Source organism: Pseudorasbora parva, chromosome 9, assembly GCF_024679245.1.
Source record: "Pseudorasbora parva isolate DD20220531a chromosome 9, ASM2467924v1, whole genome shotgun sequence".
Lineage (NCBI taxonomy): Eukaryota > Metazoa > Chordata > Actinopteri > Cypriniformes > Gobionidae > Pseudorasbora > Pseudorasbora parva.
The window spans coordinates 18,752,710-18,773,683 of NC_090180.1; the positions used below are offsets into that span (position 1 = coordinate 18,752,710).

Genomic DNA, 20,974 nt, shown 5'->3' on the forward strand with positions numbered 1-20,974 from the left:
ATCTTTCAAATCCTGTGCTTAAACGGACAAACTCACAAAAAATCTGTCAAAATGTCATAGCCTACTCTATGCCTTAAGTGAACTTACAGAAAATACGACGATCCTTGGGTCTTAAAGGGGCAGTAGCATTCACTGCTGTCTGTTTAATGTCAAACAAAAGATAAAGACATCACTCACTGCTCCTGACTGAATAGCTTTTGTAAGTTTAATAAGGATTATTTTTTTTAGATTTTATACAGTTAAATGTGTGGTTATTTTACTTTGATTACTTCATTCCATTTCTCTACCTAAAAACTAATGTTAGACCTACCTGAAAAGCATTGTTTATTTTGTTCTCATCTTTGCTCAATAGTATTTATTTGTGCTGCTGCTTCTATTTAAGTTATCTGTTCTTATTTTCTTTATTTTCATTTGACAGTAGTCCTTTTTCCCCTGAACATAGCAAATACCGAACTGTACTGAAACGTGAACCTAAAACCGCGATACAAAGCGAACTGTGAGCAGTCTGTACTGTTACACCTCTAGCGTAACTTATGTGAGGGGGTGCCACAGAATTTTGAAAAATTTCAAAGGGTAAAAAAATTAATCGTTAGATTAGTCGACTAATCGAAAAAATAATCGTTAGATTAGTCGACAGAAAAAATAATCGTTAGTTGCAGCTCTACTACTCACAGCCTTTGCTCAATACTTTGTTGAAGCACCTTTGGCACCAATTACAGCCTCAAGTATTTTTGAGTATGATGCTTCAAGCTTGGCACACCTTTTGGGGCAGTTTCTCCCATTCTTCTTTGCAGGACCTCTCATGCTCAATCAGGTTGGCTTGGGAGTGTTGGCGCACAGTCATTTTCAGATCTCTCCAGAGATGTTCATTTGGGTTTAAGTCTTGCCTCTGGCTGGGCCACCCAAGGACATTAACAGAGTTGTCCCATAGCCACTCCTTTGTTATCTTGGCTGTGTGCTTAGGATCATTGACCTGGTAGAAGATGAACTTTCACCCCAGTCTGAGGTCCAGAGTGCTCTGGAGAAGGTTTTCATCAAGGATATCTCTGTACATTGCTGCATTCATCTTTCCCTCGATCCTGACTAATTTCCCAGTTCCTGCCGCTGAAAAACTTCCCCACATCATGATGCTGCCACCACCATACTTCACTTTAGGAATGGTATTGGCCAGGTGATGAGTGGTGCCTGGTTTCATCCAGACATGACGCTTTCCATTCAGGCCAAAGTGTTCAATCTTTGTTTCATCTGACCAGAGAATTTGATTTCTCGTGGTCTGAGAGTCCTTCGGGTGTCTTTTGGCAAACTCCAGGCAACCTTCCACTAAGGAGTAGCTTCCGTCTGGCCACTCTACCATACAGGCCTGGTTGGAATGCTGCAGAGATGGTTGTTCTTCTGGAAGGTTCTCCTTTCTCCACAGAGAAATTCTGAAGCTCTGTCAGAGTGACCATCGGGTTTTTGGTCACCTCCCTGACTAAGAACCTTCTTCCTCGATCTCTCAGTTTTGTCGGATGACCAACTCTAGGAAGAGTTTCATTTATTTCATCCATTTATGGATGATGGAGGCCACTGTGCTCATTGAGACCTTCAATGCTGCAGACATTTTTCTGCACCCTTTCCCAGATCTGTGTCTCAATAGAGTCCTGTCTCGGAGGTCTACAGACAATTCCTTGGACTTCGTGGCTGGGTTTGTGCTCTGACATACATTGTTAACTGTGGGACCTTATAAAGAAAGTTGTTTGCCTTTCCAAATCATGTCCAATCAACTGATTTTACCACAGGTGGACTCCAATCAAGTTGTAGAAACATCTCAAGGATGATCAGTGGAAACAGGATGCACCTGCGCTCAATTTTGAGTGTTACTAATGTACAAGATGTCAAACAAACTAATTTCACATTGTCATTATGATGTATTGTTTGTAGAATTGAGGGGAAAAAATAAATTTAATCCATTTTAGAATAACGCTGTAACATAACAAAATGTGGAAAAAGTCAAGTGCTGTGAATACTTTTAGATGCACTGTATAGTACAATAGGGCTAAAGGTGCACTGGGGTAAAAGACACCTTTTGTTTTATTTACCTCTAAACCACTAGATGGCACAAAAACTTGCCCCAGCATTTTCCAAACTGTCCACTTTTCGAGATGGAAAATTTGAAACACATACAAATTTGGCTGATCCTTGACGTGATTGCGCAGCAGTGCTTACTTGATTCTGTGCTAATTTGATATTTTATAGATAGATAGATAGATAGATAGATAGATAGATAGATAGATAGATAGATAGATAGATAGATAGATAGATAGATAGATAGATAGATAGATAGATAGATAGATAGATTTTCAGTTTTGTTCAAGGTAATTAAAGCAACAGTTTTTCATTAATGGAAGAACATGTAAAAATATGGTATTTGGGTAAAAAGCTCCCCTGCTGTTGGGTCTAAAGGCACAATAATTAAAATGATAAACAGCTGGTTGACTTTTCTATTTGTTGCATGCTTAGATTCAGATGGGGAATAACAAATCATGATGTTCACCTTAGAGATAATCATATTTATAATGAAAGTCATATTTTTAAAAAAATATGATATTTATCATATTTTTGTCACACTACAGACAAGAGGATGATTAACCTGTTCTTACCAGACTCTCGTTAATGTAATTTGTACAAAGAGTCTGGCCACTCTCCATTGACAAGTGGTAACTTCCTTGAAGGCGGGAACTCTGTTGAAGTCCAGAGCCACTTTGGATCTGCCAAAACCAATTGCTAACGTTTGGTCATGACGTATGTCATCTAAAGCTAGCACACAACAGCAATGTCATCTTTTTTAGCCACTTCTCGCTGATTGGACCAGTTAAGATTTGACCGGAGAAAACCAGAGTGTATATACCACAATCCCATAAGGAGTACTGAAGGAAAATTAAAATTGAGGGGTAGTACATAGGAGGGTGGAGCCAGGCAAGAGGATGACAGGAAGGTAACATGAGTGACAAACGTCTTTATTGACAAGCAGTTCAAAGCAGCTGAGGTTCCAACCAAGCCTACAGCACCTGTGTTAAAAACTGAAGCCAAAACATCTCGATCGCCCTCAGGTAGTTGGTCTCAGTATAGGTCATAACACCGCCCCTCTGTGTATTCTAATGGCTGTGAGACAATCTAAACAATCACATTACACTTCAAATAGTTTTTTTCCCAAAGTTGGTTTCTGTAATTGTTGGATGTTTTTAACATGCTGATTATCAATTTCAAGTGTTTATTTTTTAAATAAGTTTGGTTTTGGTTAGTTATTTGATGATATAAAACCGGGGGTGTGATGTCATGATTGACAGCTGAGATTCACAGCTTCTCTTAGTGAAGGTGAGGCACCCACAGATTTTTTCAGGATTTTCGGGAGGAGATCGGACTGTTCCATAACTGTTTATTTCACACCAATATAATGAATTGTTCTGCATCTGCGAGAGTGTGGGTGGGCTTTTGATATCGCAACTCTACTTCCTGCTCTCTACTGCACAGACTCTGGTCTCAAAGTCAGTACTGCTCGTCCCAAAGCGCTAAATTCGGACCTACGGCGGCTTCACTTTTTTTCAGCGGAAGAGAATAAAGTTCGCTACGTCCATATTTTTTTATGGTCTATGGTTCCAGCAGGTAAGTAAATAATTCATAGAAAATTATAACATTTAGTTGGATATATAACTATTCTACTGTTTTGCAGGTGTTGGCTGAAATGGCAGACAAACACACTGAAGATGGGGACCGAAGACAGACATGTAATAGGTAGGTATCCAAGGTGAGTATTTGGGCAAGTCTTTACTTGTAGAACAACATTGGTAAACAGTTCTTATGAAAAGATGATGTCGCAGTCCTAGTAGTAATGAGACCACACAATGAATGGGTGTTTGGTGCTTGCTTATATAGGGTGGATGAGGTTGATGGAAAACAGGTGTGAAGATTGAGCTCAGTGTAAAGGTGATGGCCAAGGAGGACTATGACATTTTTATTGTGTTGTGATGACTGGTCTGGTGAATGAGGATGGTGACAGTACATGTCCCTTCCAGAATACTTGAACTCACGCCTAACAGAACCCTGGTGCGGGACAGGATGGTCATTGGGTAGGTGATCAGGGTGATGCTGGCAGGATGGGTAGCCTCCAGGGGGACACTGGTGATACAGGGAGCCATGGAGGCGCCAGTAGCTCAAAAAGCTAGCACCCCAGTATAGTGATGGGGACACTATATACTGACAAAGAGCACCATCCTTCGGATGAGACGTTAAACCGAGGTCCTGACTCTCTGTGGTCGTTAAAAATCCCAGGATGTCCTTGAGAGGTTAGCAATGATCATAATGAGGCTTCTGGTTCATCTCTGTGGTCATCTCAGGGCTGACAATAAGTTTATAAAGGACTTCTGTGGTCCTGTCAAGGCAAACAGGCAGTGCAGTAGCAACATCTGCGGTAATGTTGGGAGATACAGAAAACTTGGGTCCAACTTCCATGGTCATGTTCTGGAAGGCAGGCAGTTCTAAAACGATCTCTATGTTTTGGTACAGTTGGTACAGACAGAAAATTTGGAGTTAACCTTCATGGTCGCTTCAGGGCATACAGGAAATTCAAGGACCATCTCATGGTTGAATTAAGGCTGACAAGAAACTTGGAAACAACCTCTGTGGCCATGAGAAATTAATGTAGTTTAGCCTCCATGGCTACATCTGGGCAAACAGGAAATTTGGGAATGAATCTCTTGGTCATATCTGGAAAAACAGGGAACTCGGGAACAACCTCCGTGGTCGCATCTACGTAGATAGACAGAAAACTAGGAAATTACCTTCGTGGTCCCATTTGGAAAAACTGGAACAACTTAAAGGGCAAACATTTAGAGTTATTTTATAAGTACTAGCAGGCTCTGCAGATTCAGGGATTAGAGTGGGCTCAAATGTAGATTCAGGGGTTAGAGTGGGCTCTGCAGACTCTGTGACCGGAACACAGCTTTTGCTCAATACAAAACTCTGAAGCTGTAGCAGACTCATTACTGAATTTAAAGGCTAGAGTGGACTCGTGACTGAACTCTGGAATGGGATTCAATTTAGGGACTGGAGCTATCTCTATATTGTGTTCAGGGTTATTAGACAATGGTCAGGGGCTGGAGCCAACACTGAGCTCTGTTCAGGAGCTGAAGCAGACACTGGGCTGTGGTCAGTGGTAGGGCCTGAAGTGGACTGTTTTTCTTCCTATCCCACCTTCTTTGGGCAGAGGTGAAAAGGAGCACTGTGGTTTTATGTGTGGAAGCAAATTCTGGAACTGGAATAGACTTATAACTGAACTTCAGAGCTGGAACAGGATTGTAACTGGACCCTAGGGCCAGTGCAGGCTTGTGACTGGAATCTGGGGCTGGAACAGGCTCATAACAGAACACTGGGGCTGGAATGGTCTTGATGGATATTGTTGACTCTGAAGAAGGCGTCACTGGGACAGACTCAGAAAATCACAGTAACTACATTCTTTGAAACTTAACTTTCAGGAGCTACTATGGGGAAAGTATTCCTTTGCAACAGATTTGACATCGTCATACTCAATTCTAGTCAGAATATAATTCTGATACTGCTCCATTGGGCTGTAATTATGGGGTGTGTTTCAACTGAACCAGGAAACAGTGTTGCCAACTTAGCAACTTTCTCGTTATATTTAGTGACTTTTTTAGTGACGTCAGCTACTCTACAAATGTTGCCAGTACTGTGCTGCGAGCGCGAGGTATTGTTTTCTCCCTGCTGTCACACCTCTCTCGGCGCTTACCCTGTTCAGTGAATAGCTGAAAGGAGCTGCAGCGCATGCCGGTGAGCGTACACAGTAGCTGACAGACGTGATTGAGCAAGCTACACATGAGCGCACAGGGTTGCCATGGATTTCTCACTTAACGTTATCTGCTTCCTTTGTTTTTATTTTTAAAGAAATTAGTTTGAACCGTTTTGAGTTCCATTTTTCTCGTGCTTATCACTTATATTACTTACTATCACAGAGCTTTAGTTCATTCAGTTTCATAATTCAGATTTTTCTCATATAAAAAAATTGTAATTCACTATATCATACTCCTTCAAATGTATGACAAAAAGGTATAGGAAATTAAAACATATTTATTGGACAGTCTGCTGTATTATATTATTTTAAAATAGAGCAAATGAGCACAGTTTAGGAGAGAAAACACATCCGGCAGGCAGAGCGCAAGGACGATGTAGTGACGTCACAAATTTGCTAATTGACACATGACATCATCTAGCGACATTTAGCGACTTTTTGGGCAGGCTTTAGCGACATTCCTTGGAAAATAGTTGGCAACACTGCCAGGAAAGACCTTAATTGGATAGACCTACAACCAATCAGACTCAACTGCACTGTTTTGCCAAGTCTGCGGTTTTCCATAGGGTTGTTTTCCATGTCTGCGGGTTAAAATGGCCTCAATTATGTGATTATGTAGACCCAGGAAGGCAAATTTTGGCAGACAACCTTGCCAAAATAACGCACATTTTATCCCCCAAATGCCATTTTTTTCCGGAGAAACTTTTTTTGTTGTAAAAAAAAAAAGAATTTAAGGATACACAGAGTACTTACTAACATGATTATCATTCTGAGAGAAATCGTGAAGGTAAATGCATGTACGAACAAGTTCAACCAAGAGACAGGAGTGGCTTACAGTTTTTTTCCACAGAGCAGACGGTAACCTCACCAACAGTGAAAGACAAACCACTTAGCCACAGTGCATAATCAAGATAGCGCTCCAGAGAACAGGTGGTAGCTCACGTCACGATCTGTTGATAAAGATCATTGTCCAATCCGCTCCAGAAGATTGTCTACAAGTTATCCTCACTTCATGGTACCATATTGGAAAGATCAAGAAATAACTCAACATATTCTTCAAATGGACAGCCATCTTGAAAAAGAGAGTGGAGCAAAAGAGAGTGTGCAAGGTCAGAGGAATGGATGTCCATGGTTGTTGTCGGGTCTAGATTTTCGTCACAATAACAGAAGAGGAGGACATGAAGGTGACATTAATTACTTTATTTACAAGCAGGTCAAAGCAGCTGAGGTTCCAATAGGTAAGTAAGTAATTCATAGAAAATTATAACATTTAGCTGGATGAATAATTGTTCTTTTGTTTTTGCCTATTGTGGCATCCGCACAGTTTAGATTTTTTTTATAGTAGTAAAAATTCATTTAGTTCAGTTATAGTAGTTAAGCCTTTATTTGTCCTGCAAAGGGGAAATTGCATTTTGCAACAGCAGGGATACAGGAGTAGGTAAAAAATAGCAGTATCACACACACTAAAAACATAGAAAAACCTAAGATTAACTCAATTATGCTAACAGGTATTGCACGTTTCAAGTATTGCTCAGTGAAGAAGCACATTGCTTATATAAACATATAAAACATTGCACAGTAAAAGGAGTTTTATGTTAGCAATGATCACTGTATAGTCTGACTGCAGAAGGAAGAAAAGACCTGCGGAATCTTTCCTTCACACACCGAGGGTGGAGCAGTCTGTCACTGAAACTACTCTCCAAAGCTGACAGTGTATCCTGCATGGGGTGTGACTCATGGTCCAGCATGGACCGTTTTGCTAGGACCCTTCTGTAACCCACCTCCCGCACTGAGTCCAGAGGACAACCTAGAACAGAGCTGGACTTCCTTCCTATCTTTTCGAGCATCCTCCTCTCCCTCTCAGTGATACTGCTACTCCAGCAGACCACACCATACAGGAAGGCTGATGACACCACAGAGTCTTAGAAAGTTTTCAGGCATGCCCCCTGCACTCCAAAAGACCTCAGTCTCCTCAAACCCTTCCTGTATAATGCATTTGTGTTGAGTTTCCAGTTCAGTTTATGGTTCAGGTGAACACCCAGGTACTTAAGAGTCCACTCTCTCAATGTCCATTCCCTAGATGTTCACCAGTGAGGGAGCAGACTGGTGTCTGCGAAAATCCACCACCATCTCCTTGGTCTTCCCTGCGTTGATAAGGAGCTGGTTTGGCCGGCTCCAGTCCACGAAGTCCTGCGTCAGTCCTCTATACTCCGTATCGTTGTCATTGCTGATCAAGCCAACGACGGCAGAGTCGTCAGAGAACTTAAGCAGGACACAGCCATCAGTGTTATGTCGGAAATCTGCAGTGTAGAGGGTGAAGAGGAAGGGTGCGAGCACCGTGCCCTGAGAGACACCAACACTGCAGGTCACGGGATCAGACACACAGTCCGGTTTGTCAGCCAGATGCAAATCCACACCAGTCTGCACTAGCTTGTCCCTAGCTCAAAAGTACTGGCTGAATGGTGTTGAATGTGCTGGAGAAGTCAAAAAATAGAATCCTCACAGTGCTGCCGGGCTTCTCCAGGTGAGTAAGAGCACGGTGTAATAGAAGATCACAGCATTCTCAACTTTGATCCCAGGCCGGTAGGCAAACTGCAGTGGGTCCATCACTAAGCTCATTTCTGAATGGAGGTGGCCAAGTTATGAGAGCAAAGTTATGAGAACAGACAGTACAATTAAAGACTTAACATGCAGCGTGAGTCAAACGAGAGTCGCAGCACAGACCAGCAGCAGGAGTCAGATTTCATTCATCACAAGAGTGAGGAGCTGAATGACAAGAACAATGTTACTCATTAAGAATAACAACAAACCCACCATTAGTTGTCCCTATAGCTCTAATTCTAAAGCGAAAGTAAAATGCTCACGGCCATTTATAATGGCCAAAATAATATGTTATTACAATACTCAGCATATGATTTTTTTTAAAAAAATCACAATAATTTCGAGGCTTAAATATCATCATAATATCGTATTGTGGGGCCTCTGGCAGTTCCCACTCCTATTAATAGGTAGGTTTCCAAGCTGAGAAGTAGGGTAAGTCCTTGCTTGTGGAACAATGTTGGCAAATATTTTTCATGAAATGACGGTGTAGCAGTCCTAGTAGCAATGAGACAATGAATGAGTATTTTTGTTGCTTGCTTATAGGGAAACTGATGAGGTTGATGGCAAACAGGAGTTGAGTACAGTGTGCAAGTGATGGCCAGGGAGATTATGTAATGTGTTGTGATGACTGGTCTTTTGAATGAGGACTGATATAATTGTAGTATTGTTACTACTGTAAATCTATATTAAATTATTATGGGATCATATTATTTCAGTGCTTTCAGAGTCTTTACTTTTTAAAATAATTGTGCTTCTGTATTTTTTATTTTTTATGATGTATTTTTAGATGAACATATTTTAATGACCGTATTTATTGAACAAAAATTACTTATTTTATTTCTCAAAATGAACAGAAAATAGTACAAACTTTGCTAAAGTAATTTATTTAAACATGTATTAACTTATACATTAATCAAAACATTATTTTAACAAATTTATTTGTATCAGTACTGTGCCTTTTGCCCTATGCTTGTGAGCCTTTTACCCTGTGGGTGTGGTAAAAAACCCACCTTGCCACCTTATTTCTACGATTTCTTTACACAATAAACCACTTTTACGTTTTATTTTCACACAAAACCTGTGGCTCCATCAATGTTTAATACAGCATATATATTTTTCTGCAATCCTACACTATGGGAGTAGTGAAAAGCAAATTTTTCTTAAGGTGTGCCTTTAGCCCCATTGTACCCTACATATTATGAAATGTGACCCAAACGTAACAGAATTTTTTGTTACATAAATATAAATAACATATAGAATCTTTGTTTTTCAAAAAAAAAAAAAAAAAACACATATACCCTGACGAAGGCATGTAAAGCCACAACACGTAGGTGTACCTATCACCAATTTTTGTTTTTGAAATGTTTAAGCCATAAAAAAATAAAGGCTTTTTAACTTTTTTAACACACCGATCGAGTGCCTTGGACTACCTTTGCTTCTGATCTTAATTATCCCACACAACCAAAGAGCACCGAGATTTTACACCCTGTGCAGCACTTCTTGCATTCCTTGCTTTGATTTTTTTTTTTTTTTTAAATGACACATAACATGATGTTAGCATGATAAAGTGTATAGAATGATTAAGGTTTCAATAATTTAGTAATTCATTATTTGTATGTATCATTTGCAGTACGAGTTTAAAATTAAGAACATAAAGAAGAAGAAAGTCAATCTTATTGTATCTGTGGATGGTGTCAAGGTAGTTTTGCGGAAAAAGAAAAAGGTGAGTGTTTCTCTCATAATTTCATTTTAAATATACATTCTGATCTTGTATACATTGTACAAATAATTACATATATACAAACAATTATGACAAATGATGAATATATTTCTTGACTAAAAATGTGCTAAATAATTTGTGTTAGAAATATGACTATAGCTGGGATGAAAGCCAAATGACACTGGCCCAAGACCCCATTTTCAGGTAATTTTACCACATTTTATTTCCATTGAGAGTCGAGTACTCATTTTGCTCATCATGACTGGAGGGACATGGCCTGTGGGGGTTTGATGACCTTTATCATTGTGCACACACGTCACATCAAAATCATTTGGCTCCATGAGCTGCAAAAAAAAAAAAGCAGAATGTCTTCGAAATCCCCATAGCAACATCCAGTCTCCAGTGCGCATAAGCAGATTATTATCATTAGGGTTGACTAGTGTCAATCCAATTTAGTTTTATTGTATTTAAACAATATCAGTCAATCCCAACACCATTCTAAAATGTATCAATTTCTTGAGCTTTAGCTTGAAACGTCTCGGTTATGCATGTAACCCTCGTTTCCTGAAGGAGGGAAAGGAGACATGTCAGAAGTGAACTGATGAATTGGGATATGGCAATTCATCGGTTCACTTCTGATGTATGTTGAACGTGAATGACTGAAAGGAAACTAATATAATGTACCATTTTCTGTTGTATTTCCAAAACCTGTTGTTATTTCAAAATGTATTGAGGACATGTATTATGACATGACATGATAGACCAAGTCAGGGAAAAGCATGTTGGCCTTGTTTTTGCAATGGCAAAGAGACAGTTTTAAGGTCAATTGCTGAAGCTCATTAGTCTTTTTTTTTTCCTTTTCAGAATATTTTATGTCTCACATGACTCACAGGACCTGAAGATTTTCAGTTATATAGCAAGAGACAAGAAAAGCAATGTATTCCGATGCAATGTCTTCAAATCCAAGAGAAAGGTAAAGAATAATATTACATTTGGCAAAAAATATGTTAATAAAATTGATTGGTTGTTTAGGAATAAAAACGGCAAAATGGGACATCTCAACGGTAGATCAATTCTGCAGGTCATCAATTATTTAGCGGTCACTTTATTCATCAGATGATTTAGGGCCAGATTTACTAACAGCTTGCACCAGCACAAACATCTTTTAGCATTAAAAAACTAATGTCAGGATATACTAAAGACACGGTGAAGAAAATAGCTCTGAAAAGGCGTGGACAGGGTTATTTTTGCGGCTGACTTTATTGCATATGCATTTGTAGGAATTCCTTTTCGGATGCAAAATGGATGGGAGGAGAGCATTTAAATTAATCATGCAAGGTGATTTACTAAAGTTTGCGCTCATCAATTTACTGGTATTTGCATTATTCATTGTATGCCTAAAACCAAACTCTAATTTGTGCTGCTCTTGGTAGATTGTGTTTGACTTTATGGAAATCATCTGTCTGTAAAAGAAACCGGTATCAATGATAAGAATGAGCTGCTTGTCCCGGACTAATGTGAGAGAGTTATGAGTCAGCTGATGGAACCAACCCGTTTGGGTCAGTGCTATCTTGCCACTAAAAAAATGTTACATTAATTCATATTGTCCTTTTTTTTTTTTTTTTACTTAACCCTTGTGCATCAATTAAAAAATGTTAAACACAGGTCTAAAGAGGACAAAAATGTCCATGTCAAAAAAAAAATCATAAATTTAATCTTGGGACCACAAACTTAAGTTTGGTCTTATTTTAAAGAATACCCTTGGTAAAGCATTTGTTTAAGTAAATAAAAAATAAAAAGCAGTTATAGAGGTTTAAGTTTAAGTTTATGAAAAGTATTTATGAATATTATTGTATATTAATTATTAGGTTATAGATAATATATAAGGTTACAACTGCTGTTATGATGTAGATTTATTTTTGGAGAGGCACTCTCGTCATAAATTACTATTTTACTGTCATAATGTAATATTTATCATAAAACAATGGACACATATCTCTTCAGGAGGGTTAGACCTTTCCAACAATATATAGTTTGTCATGATTACATTAGGATTTAAGTGAAATATAGTGAAGTTAACGTAGGCGTCCCGTATACGGGACGGTGACAGTTAAGGCCAAACTGAGAAAATATCAGTGTTATATTGAAACATTAATTTTGAAGCCTTGCTAAAAGAATGATCGCATATTAACAAAGATTGAATAATTTTATAGTTAAATGGCACTAGGATTTAAAATGAAAATTGGTTTAGATGGGGACATTTTTGTTTATAAACTGTATTAAAGTAAAATAGGCATGAAAAAAAATACACACCTGTGCTAGTGCAAATGTATGTTAGCATGATCAAAATATGATCAAATGATCAAAAAAATAAAACTGAAAAGACAAAAATGTCGATAAAGATGAACAAGGGGTAATTTCTTTATGTACATTTCTGTTTAATTATCTTTATGTCAATATTATCTAAATGACAAATCAACAGAATTGTTAATGCTGTCTAGCTGGCTGACAAATGTAATTTAAAAAAAGCTGCAAGCAACAATTACAGGGCTGAGCCCAGCATTGGGAAGAATGAATAAGTAATAGTGAAAATATAGTATAAGAAACAGGCATGGGTTCAGTACACAAAGTTCAGTCCGACCAGGCAAACTAATACAATCCACACGGAAAGAGAGTAGTCGAAAACAACAGGCAAACACACATTAAGGCAGGGTAGATTGGTTAACAGTAGGGCTGTGACAAGACACATTGCTCACAAGACAAAATGTGACACGAGATTGGGTTCACTATAGGACAAGGATGACGTGTGTTGTGTTGCCTATTTTTTAAGTTCCTGTATTTAACCAATACAGTATTTAATACAAATTTTTATATTAAATATCCGATATTCAAGCAAAACAAAAACCAACATTAAGATTACGCTATCTAGTATATATATATATATATATATATATATATATATATATATATATATATATATATATATATATATATATATATATATATATATATATATATATATATATATATATAAAATATACACACTCACCTAAAGGATTATTAGGAACACCATACTAATACTGTGTTTGACCCCCTTTCACCTTCAGAACTGCCTTAATTCTACGTGGCATTGATTCAAAAAGGTGCTGAAAGCATTCTTTAGAAATGTTGGCCCATATTGATAGGATCGCATCTAGCAGTTGACAGAGATTTTTGGGATGCACATCCAGGGCACGAAGCTCCCGTTCCACCACATCCCAAAAATGCTCTATTGGGTTAAGATCTGGTGACTGTGGGGGCCATTTTAGTACAGTGAACTCATTGTCATGTTCAGGAAACCAATTTAAAATTATTCAAGCATTGTGACATGGTGCATTAATCTGATGGAAGTAGCCCTCAAAGGATGGGTACATGGTGGTCATAAAGGGATGGACATAGTCAGAAACAATGCTCAGGTAGGCCGTGGCATTTAAACGATGCCCAATTGGCACTAAAGGGCCTAAAGTGTGCCAAGAAAACATCCCCCAACACCATTACACCACCACCACCAGCCTGCACAGTGGTAACAAGGCATGATGGATCTATGCTTTCATTCTGTTTACGCCAAATTCTGACTCTACCATCTGAATGTCTCAACAGAAATTGAGACTCATCAGAACAGGCAACATTTTTCAAGTCTTCAACTGTCCAATTTTGGTGAGCTTGTGCAAATTGTAGCATCTTTTTCCTATTTGTAGTGGAGATGAGTGGTACCCGGTGGGGTCTTCTGCTGTTGTAGCCCATCCGCCTCAAGGTTGTGCATGTTGTGGCTTCACAAATGCTTTGCTGCATACCTCGGTTGTAATGAGTGGTTATTTCAGTCAAAGTTGCTCTTCAATCAGCTTGAATCAGTCGCCCCATTCTCCTCTGACCTCTAGCATCAACAAGGCATTTTCGCCCACAGGACTGCCGCATACTGGATATTTTTCCCTTTTCACACCATTCTTTGTAAACCCTAGATATGGTTGTGCGTGAAAATCCCAGTAACTGAGCGGATTGTGAAATACTCAGACCGCCCCGTCTGGCACCAACAACCATGCCACGCTCAAAATTGCTTAAATCACCTTTCTTTCCCATTCAGACATTCAGTTTGGAGTTCAGGAGATTGTCTTGACCAGGACTACACCCCTAAATGCATTGAAGCAACTGCCATGTGATTGGTTGATTGGATAATTGCATTAATGAAAAATTTAACAGGTGTTCCTAATAATCCTTTAGGTGAGTGTGTATATAATGATTCTTGTTGTTTAAAAATAACAGTTTAAAAGAAAACATTCTGGTTAACCTATTGCTTATATTTGGGGAAAAAATGTGTGGTCTGCCATGAATTATGTTGGTTCAGCACTAACTAAAGTATTTAACTAATGAAACCTTATTGTAATTTTACAGACTATTCTTAATAATTATGTTGCAAAAAAAATTGTCTAATGGGATATTTTTAACCACCAACAGTTAGCCGTTTCCTCCAGAAAACAAACTGATGTTGGCATAACCTGCTTAATATGAGTCACTTTGGCTTGGATTTTTTTTTAGAGCACCAGGGTCCATCTAAAATGAACTAATCCATCACTTTGACAGCTCCACTATAATGTGCAATTGACTTATGGATGTAATGTTCTCCTCCTCTCACCCACTCCTTCTCTTTTTTATCTGTCATTCACTATAAATCCCTCTTTCCTTCTCAAAGGTGAATTAATTCTTCTACTGGGTAGTCTCACCCAGTACAGCTTTTTTTGTCCCATATCAAACAAAAATCCACAGATGTTTACCTGCATGTGTCAAAGCATGCTTGACAGGTTCAATAAACCTTGGTTGCTTAAAGATCTACTGTCTGTGTCTCAGAGCCAAGCCATGAGGATAGTACGGACCGTGGGTCAGGCGTTTGAGGTGTGCCATAAACAGAGTCTAGACAATGCTGACGGTGAGAAGACAATTACATGTGTGTGTGTGTGTGTGTGTGTGTGTGTGTGTGTGTGTGTGTGTGTGTGTGTGTGTGTGTGTGTGTGTGTGTGTGTGTGTGTGTGTGTCCGATCAGGTATATGACCAAGTCAATAACTCTTCATTATTCCTTCTTCACACCACATGTTAGTGGGCGGGATATATTAGCCAGAAAGTGAAAATTTTGTCCTCAAAGTTGATGTGTTAGCAACAGGAAAAATGGGCAAGCGCAAGGATTTGAGCGAGTTTTACAGGAGCCCGATTGTGATGGCTAGACGACTGGGTGTCCGGATGCATGTGCGTGGCTTACCTGGGGAACACATGGCCCCAGGATGCACTATGGGAAGAAGACAAGCCGGCAGAGGCAGGTTGATTCTTTGAGAGCATCTCCAAAACTGTAGCTCTTGTGGGGTGTTCCCGATCTACATTGGTCAGTATCTATCAAAAGTGGTCTAAGGAAGGAACAGTGTGGTCCGAACAAATAGGCGAGCTACTGTAGCTCAAATTGCTCAAGAAGTTAATGCTGGTTCTGATAGAAATGTTTTAGAATTCACAGTGCATCACAGTTTTTGCGTATGGGGATGCATAGCCGCAAACCAGTCAGGTTGCCCATGCTGACCCCTGTCCATCGCTGAAAGTGGCAACGTTTTCTTTTACAACACGTAGATATCCGGATGCATGTGCGTGGCTTACCTGGGGAACACATGGCCCCAGGATGCACTATGGGAAGAAGACAAGCCGGCAGAGGCAGGCTGAAGCTTTAGGCAATGTGTTGCTGGGAAACCTTGGGTCCTGCCATCCATGTATTCCTTGGTGGCTGTGCCCTCTTTCAGCAGGATAATGCGCCCTGCCACAAAGCAAAAATTATTTAGGAATGGTTTGAGGAGCACAACAAGAAGTTTGAAGTGTTGACATGGCCTCCAAATTCCAGAGATCTCAATCTAATCGAGCATCTGTCTGATCCATGGAGGCCCCACCTCGCAACTTACAGGACTTAAAGGATCGGCTGCTAACATCTTTGTGCCAGATACCAAGTGGTGTGTGTGTGTGTGTGTGTGTGTGTGTGTGTGTGTGTGTGTGTGTGTGTGTGTGTGTGTGTGTGTGTGTGTGTGTGTGTATATATATATATATATATATATATATATAAACAATACATACATTTCTGGTCATAAGTATGTCTTTGACATAGATTAAAATAAGTTGTTAACATAAATAAATAACCAATATTGTTATGTGCAATAGATACAGACTCAATCTCTACTTGAAAAACTGTCTGAATTAATCTGAATTGGCAGCATGGCTTGTAAAAGGAGAGGAGGAGAGAAGCAAAGATGACAATCCAGTTACTGAAAGCACCACTGAGAAATCAGGCAACGCTGGCCCGGAGAAAGATGACAAGGTAAAGTCCTCTGTTGGACTATAAGGTTGATATGCAGTTTGGTGAAGTTCCCTTAACCATCAGAATCTTAAAATGTCAAAAAGGGGTTCAATTGTCTTAATTCTTTTCTCATCAATCTTTTTCACATTGACTCAATAATGTTTACCAACAGAAAACCTTGTTTTTAGAAGAAATAAGGTGTCTGAGGTGTTCTCTTTTTAAAAATAGCTCAAGTTTTGCCTGTTGTCTGTTATTTATAGATGCTACGGTTTGCTCATCCCACATGGTTTTTAGGGCAGAAATTGGGCCATGATCAAAATTAGGGCTAAAAGATGGATAATTAATAGCCAGTTGTCTAAAGTTTAGTTCAAATATTCTTTGACATCTTATAACACTTAGTCAAAATCCTTTTAGTTCCTTAAAAGTGAATTTTAGATACATTTATGGTAGTTTCAAATAAATCATGTTTATTAACTTTTTCCAGCTATGATTGGGCTAGTGTATGAATTATACATTTTAGACACTTCTAGAATTTTGGTTTTAATGAATAAGATATGAAAGCTGTCCATGCTGACACACATATTAGATCACTGGGGAGTTTTAACTGCGCATTCACAGAGGTTAAAGCTTTCATGTACTTGTAATGGATTGCAAAAATGACTTTGATACAGCAGAAGCTGTGTGTTCTGGGTCTGCTCTGTTATCTGCTGATCTTTTTTCACTTACACATAAGAGCAAACATAACAGACCAGTGTTTTTCATTTGTTTAAAGTTCCTTTAGGCCTAAGTTTCATGGTAAATTCTCTTTTTTATGGAATATTGTGTTATTTATTATAAATGATTTATCTTTGCTCAACTTTATTTGTTTACAAGGGCAAGTTCGAGGCAACCTGTAACATCACAGCAATAGTCAAGTCAAGTCACCTTTATTTATTTATTTAGTGCTTTTTACAAGTCCAATTGTTTCAAAGCAGCTTCACAGTGTTAACAGAAAAATAATGCAACTGAATTTGATTCGGCTGTACAGCCGCCCTGGTGAAAACGGTGATGTTATTCAGCTAATTTAAATCATCATATAATGTCAATGCGGGCAGATCGGTAATATAGTTGAAATTTAAGTGTCCCCAACTGAGCAAGCCAAAAGCCAAAGGTGACAGTGGCAAGAAACCAAAACTCGTTCAGGGCCAGAATGGAGAAAAAAACCTTGAGAGAAACCAAGCTCAGTCGAGGTGCCAGTTCCCTCCTGGCCGATGAACAGACAGTGTATGTGTAACAAAGTTCGATAGTATGAGGAAGGAAGAGGACACGGGGGTCGGCTGGACGGTTGATGCTTCTTTATTATAACTCAAAACTTTCAATAACACACACTGCGGTGTGGATTCACATAAACACACGATCACTTCCGGGTCGGCACTTCCGGCTTCCGGTTACTCAGTCTCTGTGGGGGTTTTGCATCAACCGTCCGATCTCTCTCTCTCCCTGGTCTCCAGTTCCATCCAGGTTTTATACCCTCTCCGCGCTCGTTACTGGAAGAAGAGACAGGTGTTATTAATCTGCGTCCAACCCACTCACTTACCGCTCGTCCCGCGGCTCTCTCTCCCGCTGCAGACCTCGCTGAACCACGCCCCCCTTGCCACAGTATGATTATGTTTCAGCCAACTTTACAGGTCAGAAGTCATATTAGATAAATAGTTATTCATAAGATTATTTAAAAGATTGAAGTTGTTTGAATGTTTATTGTGAATGTCGTGCCAATGCGGCATGTGAGGGGAGGGGATAACACGCTCTTTGCAGACATTTCAGGGATGCGTTGTTCTTAAATTCCAGGCGTAGGTACACCATCCGATTTTGAAACGACCCGGATATGGCTGACTGCAGTAAACCTCGAAATAAGCAGAGAGACCAACATTAGTGTAAATGCCATTCTTATTATGATGTAACGAGTACATCAGGTGTTATGGGAATTGCTTCCGGTTCCGGCTGACCTGGTCAATACAGCCTAACAAACAGTTAACTGTTTTGAATAATAGAAATTGATCATGTTCATAGCAAACCACAACCATCCAATCAATTCCGCATGGGCAAAATCAAGTCCCACCCTACATATTTTAATTCTTGAAGCCGTTACACTCAGATATACATCACAATGAGCAAGAACAGAGTATCACAACTTCAGTTTCATGACGACTTCATCTTATTTTAGAGTCTCTAGCCTAGAGGTTCAACATCTGAGCAGGTGATTAAAAGGTTTTAGCTTCGAAATCACAAAAGGGTCATCCATAAACTATTGTGATCTTAAATAGGAAACACTAGGCCACTTCAGAAAGGATTGTCGCTGTATTAAGCGCATTGTACATGCATAACATGTTCCATAATCCAAGATGGCATGGCTGCGCAATGGTGCTCTTATTTAATTTGTAGAAAGAAAAAGGTCCACTTAACAAGTAAACTAAACTATTCTAACTTTCAAAAGCACTAATAGATTCCAAAGTAATAATTGTAGTTAAAGGGATAACTCACCCAAAAATTAAAATTAGCCATCCAGGTCTAAGTAAATCATGGGCTATTTTTCATTTTTGGGTGATCTATCCCTTTAATACACATCGTTGATTATTAGGTACTAATTGGCTGTATTGGTTTTTATCTGCAAAGCAAATGTCAGCTTAAAGGTAATAAACGGCATGTATCTCGCACTTTCTCCATGCAGGCGTGTGAAGCCCCAGTGCTGGTTATGGAGTCATCCAGGCTGGCGTCTCCTCTCTCCAGCCCTCGAACTGTGAGCCATCAAGTGCAGCTCCTGCAGAGGCAGTTACAGCAACAGGAGCAGAGGAGTCAAGCTGCCTCCGCACAGGTCACATCAAATGTCTAAAGGCTTTCTCATGCTGGCTGTACTGACAGTGATTATTTTTATTTTTTTTCTTATTCTGGCCAATACAATAAGCAAATCATTTTCATAATATAAATTTTGGCCAATAACCATTAAATTGACATTATTCAAGTTTTATTCTATTTTATTCTATTAGACAGCTGAAGTAAGAAACATGGATATTCATTTTGACATTTTATTGTATTGTATTGTATTGTATTGTATGACAAATTATCTTTACCTAGTTCTGTCATGAAATTCTAAATTCAGTCATTTGGTAGAAATCACATAATCTATATTAATGTTTGGAAGGAGGACTCTGCATTTTTCTCATGTTTCTTTTTTTTTCTTTTTCTTTTTTGGCTGCTATCAGTGATTTGTACTCGAGACATATTTTAATGGTCTCAGTCTCGTCATGAACTCTGTCCATTTGGACTGGGTCTTGACTTGTACTCAAACCTGTTAGGACTCTGACTTATTTCCAAGTCCACTAGAGTCCCATTTAAAATATTCATGATTATTACTCTGTGTTAATATTTCTTTAAAGGAAGTGTATGTAAGATTGTGGCCAAAACTGGTACTGAAATCACTTTCCCCTCTCCCCCTCCCCCTGACTCGAGGTTGCCAGATCGGCTACAGGATCCAGCAAGAACGTTTGTAGCTGCAGCTGTGCTAACTAGACACTACTGACTTTGTGATTGGTCGATAGGTGGAGGGTGGAGCTTCAGGCCAAATCACAACATGTAAACATTAACATAAGTTGAGGGCTGCAACAACAACTTTTACATAACAATATCCTGGCTGGACTACTGATGTCAGTGATATTTGTGAAGTATTCAGTGAAGTATTTGAAATTAACATGATTTCTTAATGTCTAGTGACATAACAGGGCCATTTTATGATTCATTTAAATATATTTCTTACATACCGTTCCTTTAAATTGATGTTTGACACAATAGCTGTGTCCCAAAGTGAAGTGCGCGCACTTCGAAGGCCGCATTTGAAGTGCGATTACGTCATACCTGCACTACGAAGACTGTCCCAATGTGAAGGCTGCACCCTCTGAAGGCCCCATTTGAAGTGCGATTACAGCGGCACTACGTAGGCTGCCCCAAAGTGAAAGCTGCACCTCTGAAGCGCTCTGAAGGCCGCATTTGAAGTGCGTTTGCGTCACAGCGGTGCGACGAAGGCTGCCGCAATTCATGAGCGACTTCAAAATGCGCCCTTCGGTTCTCAGGCAAAGGAAGGGTACAGCAGATGGGACCTTCCCATAACTTCGCAGCCTTCCCTATCCCAGAATTCATAGCACACTGGTGACTACAGGATTTGACTGGTCCGCATTCCCGCGGCACTCGATCAGATTCCAGTTAAAGACGGTAGCGGTCGGTAACTCAAGTGTAGCGTGCTATTGAACACAACAGCGCAAGCGCTTGAAGTAAATAAAACGTTCAACGTTAGTGCATTCACACAGTTCCCAGTTCCCTTCCCTAGCAAGATAAACTTAAATTTCCCAATTTTTAAATGCTATTTATTTCTCAACCATTATCTCAAGAAGAGGAATCAGTCCATTATCACCCTTTTCGCTGTTTC

At 39.3% G+C, this 20,974-nt stretch overlaps 1 protein-coding gene across 1 annotated transcript in view; it reads left to right on the forward strand.

Annotated features, from left to right (window-relative positions):
- nos1apb (nitric oxide synthase 1 (neuronal) adaptor protein b) overlaps nucleotides 1–20,974 on the forward strand; it is a 34,850-nt gene that overhangs the window by 3,790 nt on the left and 10,086 nt on the right. The window contains exons 3-8 of the mRNA XM_067454246.1: nucleotides 10,074–10,166; nucleotides 10,309–10,367; nucleotides 11,028–11,136; nucleotides 15,045–15,123; nucleotides 16,436–16,539; nucleotides 19,226–19,369. Of these exons, the coding sequence (XP_067310347.1) occupies nucleotides 10,074–10,166; nucleotides 10,309–10,367; nucleotides 11,028–11,136; nucleotides 15,045–15,123; nucleotides 16,436–16,539; nucleotides 19,226–19,369 (588 nt within the window). The remainder of the gene's footprint in view (nucleotides 1–10,073; nucleotides 10,167–10,308; nucleotides 10,368–11,027; nucleotides 11,137–15,044; nucleotides 15,124–16,435; nucleotides 16,540–19,225; nucleotides 19,370–20,974) is intronic.